This window comes from Cebus imitator, unplaced genomic scaffold, assembly GCF_001604975.1.
Source record: "Cebus imitator isolate Cc_AM_T3 unplaced genomic scaffold, Cebus_imitator-1.0 Scaffold15, whole genome shotgun sequence".
In the NCBI taxonomy this organism is placed as follows: Eukaryota; Metazoa; Chordata; class Mammalia; order Primates; family Cebidae; genus Cebus; species Cebus imitator.
Window position 1 is genome coordinate 3,955,524 of NW_016107330.1, and position 7,631 is coordinate 3,963,154.

Consider the following 7,631-nt stretch of genomic DNA (forward strand, 5'->3'; position numbering starts at 1 on the left):
TTTAGTAGAGACGGGGTTTCACCATGTTGACCAGGATGGTCTTGATCTCTTGACCTTGTGATCCACCCGCCTCGGCCTCCCAAAGTGCTGGGATTACAGGCTTGAGCCACCGCGCCCGGCCATAAATGTAATCCTTAGTGAAATTAACAATACTGTAATATAAGGAAGGAAACTGTAAGGTAATGACCCTGAAATGTACCCCTACCTGCATTTATATGTGTACATATGTATATACATATATATACGTATATATCGCTACCTTATCGTTACCACCTCTATTTAGTTGGAGATAAGGACATCTTAAATGAAAAGAATTAAAACACAGCATTTCGTTTCACATCAGGTTTTGTTAAGACAAATTCTGGTACAGACAAACAGGAAGATTTGAGAAAAATCAATGAGAGGAAAAAGTCACTATTGAGACAATTTTACTATCTTAATTGTTACCCCTGGGGAATTAGGGTGGGGGGACACTTTGATTTGCTTTCAGCAGTGCTTTCTAATCTGTGGAATGCCAGGGTCCCAGTGTGGCAGCCTTTGAGAATAAGGGGTTTCATGCAATGGAGACGTTGGTTTGGTCTGTATGAGAATGATGCTAACAGCTAATATTTATTAATCAATATTTATTAATATGACTAATTACATGCAGGCACTGTGGGAACCCTATATGTCGATGATCTCATTCCTACTCCAGTTAGATATTATCATCATCCCAGCTCACAGACGAGGAAATTGCGAGGCACTATGTTAGCTGCAGCTAGAAGGAGGCAAAGCTGAGGTTCGAACTCCAGTCTCTCTGAATCCAGAGCTCATACCCTAAACCACCGCACTCTACAGTCAAACAGCTTCGCAGATATTTTTAATGACTTGTAGGATGGATCAGAGGGTGGGCATCTTAGAGAAAGTTGCTCAGGCAGTACCACGGAGGAGAATCAGTGAGAAGCTTGGCCGGAAGTTTGCTGGAGTAGGGGAACTGCAGTAGGGGAAAAGCTAGTCAGTGTCAGCCCAAGTGCTGTGTGTGTAGGAAGAAGACAGTGACAATGGCTGGCAAAGGAAGCCTTCCTAGTGAATGTCAAACATCATTTATTTTCTAGAAACCCACCATGGCATATGCTCTCGTTTGTGCAAGGAGAGTGACTCCGTGGTTCTGGCAGTTGGGTGAGTAAAGGGGAGATGCCGGGGAGCCAGCAGGGAGCAAGGCTCTGATTTGGCGAGATGGGGTGGGAAATAGAAATGGGGGTGAAGTGGCCAGGCACAGTGGCTCGCACCTATAATCCCAGCACTTTGGGAGCCCGAGGTGGGTGGATCACGAGGTCAAGAGATCGAGACCATCCTGGTCAACATGGTGAAACCCCGTCTCTACTAAAAATACAAAAATTAGCTGGGCATGGTGGCACGTGCCTGTAATCCCAGCTACTCGGGAGGCTGAGGCAGGAGAATTGCTTGAACCTGGGAGGTGGAGGCTACGGTGAGCCGAGATCGTGCCACTGCACTCCAGTGTGGGTAACAAGGGGAAAGCGCCATCTCAAAAAAAAAAAAAAAAGAAAGAAAGAAATGGGGGTGAGGGGTGGGAGCAGATGGGAGCTGGAGGAAGCCCAGAGGAGGGGATGGGCTGAGAGAAGCCAGTGAAGAAAGACGTGGCTGGGTGTGGTGGCTCACGCCTGTAATCCCAGCACTTTGGGAGGCCACAGCAGGCGGAATGCTTGAGCCCAGGAGTTCAGACCAGCCTGGGCAACATAGTGAGACTTCATTTTTACAAAAAACACAAAAATTAGCCAGGTATGGTGGCATATGCCAGTAGTCCCAGCTACTTGGGAGGCCGAAGTGGGAGAAGCACCTGCGCCTGGGAGGTTGCAGTGAGAGAACCTGATTGCACCACGACACTCAGCCTGGGTGACAGACAGGAACCTGTCTTAAAACAAACAAAACACAACAAAAAAAGAAAAAGAAGTGAGAGAAAATATGGGGAGATGAAGAGAGAGGGAGAGACAGACAATGGGAACCCCTTCCTCTGTGCATGTGGGCCTTGGGTTTATTTAAACAGAGGCGTTTTGTGCATTTGGAAGGTGGGTAGGAAGGAGGTGGCCTTTTTAAAGCAGATCAGGTGCAGAGTTTCACTGCAAGAACACTTGGGTGGCACAACTCTTCTTTGAGTAAGACAGCCCTGCCCTTCCCTCTGCTAAATGCCGGTGGTACCCTGTACCATCACTCAACCTCAAATGCTGCCACATTCACTTCCAAGTGTTCCCATAAGGGAGGTTCCACGCCTGGTTGAGACCCACTAGAGAAGGTGAGAAAAACAAAAACAAACCCATTGTCTGTCCTGACGGGTCTCTGACAGTCACCCACCCCTCCTGGAGCCTCAAAGAGGGCATGGTGGGCGCTGGGCCCCTGTCCTACCGCCTGATGCAGCATCACGCAGGTGCTTCCTCCTGATAAGTTTCCCTGTAGTTTCATTTAAAGGTACACATTCGAAAGAAATAGCTGTTCTAGCTGGGGGCGGTGGCTCATGCCTGTAATAACAGCACTTTGGGAGGCTAAGGCAGGTGGATCACCTGTGGTCAGGAGTTCGAGACCAGCCTGGCCAACAAGGAGAAACCCTATCTCTACTAAAAATTTTAAAAAAATTAGCTGGGTGTTGTGGCGGTCACCTGGAATCCCAGCTACTCGGGAGGCTGAGGCAAGAGAATTGCTTAAACCTGAGAGTCGGAGGTTGCGGTAAGCTGAGATTGTGCCATTGCACTCCAGCTTGGGAGACAGAGTGGGACTCTGTCTCAAAAGAAAAAGAAATATCAGTTGTCTGCATCTCAGTTGGGGTACATCTCCTAGCTTTCCTGTGACACAGCTATCTGAGGAGAGTGAAAAATGAAGAGATGAAGCCGGTGTGGCAGCTCACGCCTGTAATCCCAACACTTTTGAAGGCCAAGGTGGGTGGATCACTTGATGCCAGGAGTTTGAGGCCAGCTGGGCCAACATGGTGAAACCCCATCTCTACAAAAAATATGAAAATTAACCAGGCGTGGGGGCATGTGCCTGTAATCCTGGCTACTCAGGAGGCTGAGGCAGGAGAAGCGCTTGAACCCGGGAGGCAGAAGTTGCAGAGCCAAAATGGTGCCACTGGACTCCAACAACCTAGGTGACAGAGTGAGACTCCATCTCAAAAAAAAAAGTGAAGAGGTTAGGTGACAGACCTGGCTAAACCCTGACTTTATAGTTCTCAGCTCCCAAGGAGTTTCACCGTGGGATGTTGCTAGACACCTTATCATTCTGCTTGTGCCAAAGCAAGAGATCATCGGTAAAACATGCCAGCAAGTCTCTGCCAGAAAGTTATTTTCTAAATCCAAGGTAGACAGGATTTTGGAGTTAAGGGTATTGCTCTCCAGGAATACCTATTGCCAGGTGGCCTGAAATGGGGATATGGAATGGAAACGGCTGATGGAATATTTATTTGTTGGTCCCATAGAGTGTTTCTTTTTCTTTCTTTCTTTTTTTTTTGGTTGGGGGGCTGGTGGTGGAGTCTCGTTCTGTTGCCCAGGCTGGAGTGCGGTGGCGTGATCTTGGCTCACTGCAACCTCTGCCTCCCGGGTTCAAGCGATTCTCCTGCCTCAGTCTCCCAAGTAGCTGGGACTACAGGCACACACCACCACGCCCAGCTAATTTTGTAATTTTAGTAGAGATGGGGTTTTACCATGTTGGTCAGGCTGGTCTTGAACCCCTGACCTCATGATCCGCCCACCTTGGCCTCCCAAAGTGCTGGGATTACAGGCGTGAGCCACTGCGCCTGGCCTCTTTTTCTTTTTATAAATTTGTGGCCAGCATTTAAAAATAGTGAACTTTCTCACAAAATCTGGATTTCTGGAATCTCTTAGCAATACCAGGTAGGCACGGCAGCAATGGTGTTGAGTGGGCGTAGCTCATTTGGAAGAGAGCTGTGTATCTCTGGCCTCTGGTGGTACAGCGAGTCCTCGATGCTGTCGATAGGTTCTTAGAACTGTGACTTGATGAAGTTAAACCAATTTTACCTATTAATTTACCTAGGCTAATTGATATAAATAAGAATTAAGCACTGATGGTATAATTCTGGTCACAAAAACACCAGCAAACTTACTTAAATTTTTTAAAATTTATTTTACTGCTTTTATATTTTATAATTTTCTTTAATAGAGATGAGGTCTTGCCATGTTGCTCGGGCTGGTCTCAAACTTCTGAGCTCTGGCAGTCCTTCTGTCTCAGCTTCTCAAAGTGCTGAGATTACAGGCACAAGCCGCTATGCCTGGTCTAAACTTCTAAATGAAGGCCAAAAACTGATAATATTAAAAATTCAGATAAATGTGAGCTATACATATATTTTTAAAAGATTAATATAAACAAAAATATTTATCCAATTTTCGGTGAATCAGTGGGCGATGGTGGTCATTGCAGTGAAGGGTTAAATCTAGCAATAAATATTTTCAAAGCAAAAATTGTCAGGAGTACCTCTGACCACCTCCCAATTCAAAAACAAACACAAATGTGGCAGGCTCATTGAGAGCTTCTGTACTGCATCATGTATTTTTGTGCAGATGTACGATTATGGTACACTTTGTGCATTTGTTTTTTTTTTTTAGCTTGGTCTCACTCTGTCACCCCGGCTGGAGTGCAGTGGTGTGATCTCGGCTCACTGCAACCCTGCCTCCCAGGCTCAAGTGATTCTCATGCCTCAGCCTCTCGAGTAGCTGGAACCACAGACGCGCACCACCACGCCCAGCTAATTTTTTCTATTTTTGGTACAAGCAGGGTTTCACCATGTTGCCCAGGCTGGTTTTGAACTCCTGAGCTCAGGCAATCCATCTGCTTTGGCCTCCCAAAGTGCTAGGATTACAGGCTCAAGCCACTGTGCCCGGCCAACTTAATGCATTTTTATTTTGCAATAATTTGTCTTCCTTCATCTATTCATTTTCCAACTCCCTTATTCCAGTTGAGGTCTGGGCTGGCTGGAGCCTATCCCTGCAGCTCAGGGAACAAGGCAGGAACCAACCCTGGACGGGACACCCCTCCTATCGCAGGGAACACTCACACGTGCACCCACATTCACTTGGACCGGGGCAATTTAGAGATGCTCATGAATGTAACATACACATCTTCGGGATGTGGGCGGGAACTGGAGGATCTGGAGAAAACCCACATGACATGGGGAGAATGTGCAAATTCCACATGAACAGTAGTAGCTCAGGCTAGAATCATTTTTCTTTCTTTCATCAATATCATGAAACAACATTGAATGAAATGACATTATTTGAGGGCCTACTTTTTTTTTCTTCTTTGAGACAGGGTCTCGTTCTGTCACCAAGGCTGGAGTGCAGTGGCATGATCACAGCTCACTGCAGCCTCGACCTCCCAGGCCCAAGCCATCCGCCTGCCTCAGCCTCCTGAGTAGCTGGGACTACAGGCATCCACTACCACACCCAGCTAATATTTTGTGTTCTTTGTAGAGGTGGGTTTTCACCATGTTGCCCAGGGTGAACTTGAACTCTTGGACTCAAGTGAACAGCCCACCTCGGCCTCCCAAAGTGCTGAAATTAAAGGTGTGAACCATTGGCCTGGCCGACTTGCTGTGTTTAAGTCTACAAGATCCCCCCAACAAAATCTGTGGGTATGGCAAGATTAATTAAAAACATAAGCAAGCCTTGAAGATGCTTATACAAGAATCCTAAAACAGGAGGCAGGAGCAGGTGAGTCAGGGAAGCAACATAAGGTAGGTTCAGAAAGATGGGGCTAGAGTTGGTGATATTTACATTGTTGCCCAATTGGTGGAAGTCTTGTAACACAGGTTCCCCGTTAGGGCATTGAGACAATAGGAATGGCACCTGCCAAGTTATGTGGGCTGTATGTGTCTCATCTTATTTAAGCCTCACACCTAACTTTACCTGCTCAAGTTTCAGAAAGGGAAGTGAATGGACTAATTTGGGCTAAAAGATGCTAGGTGCTGATATTTTTGGATCTGCCGGGGCGTTGAGTATCAACTGTGTTTCTTGATTCCTTTTTAGTTACCGCAAGTTACCCAAATATAAGTGTCCAGTGTCAATAAGAGACTGCTTGGCGGCCACCATCCACTTCCTGAGGTCCCTACATGCATATGGAGTGGATCCAGCCCGGGTTGTGGTCTGTGGCGACAGTTTGGGAGGGGGACTAGCCACAGTGGTTTGTCAAAAACTTGTGAACACGCCAGATCTGCCCCGGATCCGGGCTCAGATCCTGATCTATGCCATTCTCCAAGTCCTAGATTTTCAGACCCCTTCCTTTCAGCAGAGAAAGAACATCCCGATGCTCTGCTGGAGTTTCACCTGGTACTGTTTGTATCACTATCTGGATATCAGCTCCTCCTGGCAAGAGGTCATCATGAAAGGCGCCCATTTGCCTGCCAAAGTCTGGGAAAAGTACAGAAAGTGGTTGGGCCCAGAAAACATCCCGGAGAGGTTTAAGAGCGGCTACCAACAGAAGCCCCACGAGCCCGTGAATGAAGCTGCTTACTTGGAACTAAGTGTTGTCCTGGATGTGATGTGCTCGCCCCTGATTGCAGAAGATGACATAGTGTCTCAACTCCCGGAAGCTTGCATCGTGAGCTGTGAGTATGATACCCTCCGGGACAGTTCACTGTTGTACAAGAAGAGGCTGGAAGACCTGGGAGTGCCTGTGACCTGGCACCATGTGGAGGATGGTTTCCACGGAGTGCTCAACACCATTGACCTGAACTTCTTGTACTTCCCCAGCTCCACGAGAATTCTGAATGTGTTAACCAATTTTATAAAGGGACTGTGACCATCTTTCTTCTCTGCTGGTGCTGCGGTGTGGATTCCACGGTCATCCAGCCTCCCACAGGACTCTCTGTTGCTGATTTAGGTGGTGCATAGTGAGGCTAGGGAGCAGATGGAGGTTGCTGTCTCCTTTCTGATCTAGGTTCTAGAACCACACAATGTCCAGAGGATGCCATAGAGAAGACAGGTTTGCAGGTGGGGGTGGGGCTCTCTGTCTTTGGCCTCTATTGGGAAAACCTGTGGTGACAATCTACAGTGGCCATTTGTGGGAGTGAATCATAGGTAAGGACTGTTCTCAGCCTCCCTAAGGGGCAGTTCAGACTCTCCAGATTGATACAGACTGTGGGTGACTTGTGTCCACTTGGCTGGACCTTGGAATAGCACAAGAGGATCACATACAATCTCACGGGACCTTCCCAAGCTGTCTCAGAGGCAGGAGCTCTGATGCTCCAGGCTGCTGGGAGGTGGTAGTGGTGGTGGAGAAACTGGCTTTCACCCACCGTCTCTTCTGTGAACAGTAATGACTTTTCCTGCTGTTTCTCAGCCCCTGGGATCAGAGTCTTGACTGCCTGGGCTGGAAAAGCTAAGGCAGAATTGATAGAACTTCCACAGTGGTTAGCATCTAGCAGTAAATAAAGACGTCTTGCAGCTGCCGGACTTGGGGAGGCTCTGGAGCTCCTGGAATCAAAGCCTGGCTTCCAACCAGAAGCCCGAAATCAGTGTTCTAACAGTTTGAGGAGAGAAGTTGGGAGGGAAGTGGGGTCCTGAGTCAGAGACCCATGAAGGCTGAGTCTAACCAGATAACCCTGTCCACAGTGCAAAGTCAAGACAGCCAAA

General features: G+C 47.7%; 1 protein-coding gene across 1 annotated transcript in view; it reads left to right on the forward strand.

Moving 5' to 3' along the window:
• The window catches only part of AADACL3 (arylacetamide deacetylase like 3), an 11,204-nt gene extending 4,406 nt beyond the window's left edge, over positions 1–6,798 (forward strand). The window contains exons 3-4 of the mRNA XM_037730799.1: positions 1,095–1,158; positions 6,027–6,798. Coding sequence (XP_037586727.1) covers positions 1,095–1,158; positions 6,027–6,798 — 836 coding nt within the window. The remainder of the gene's footprint in view (positions 1–1,094; positions 1,159–6,026) is intronic.
• Positions 6,799–7,631: the final 833 nt, after the last annotated feature.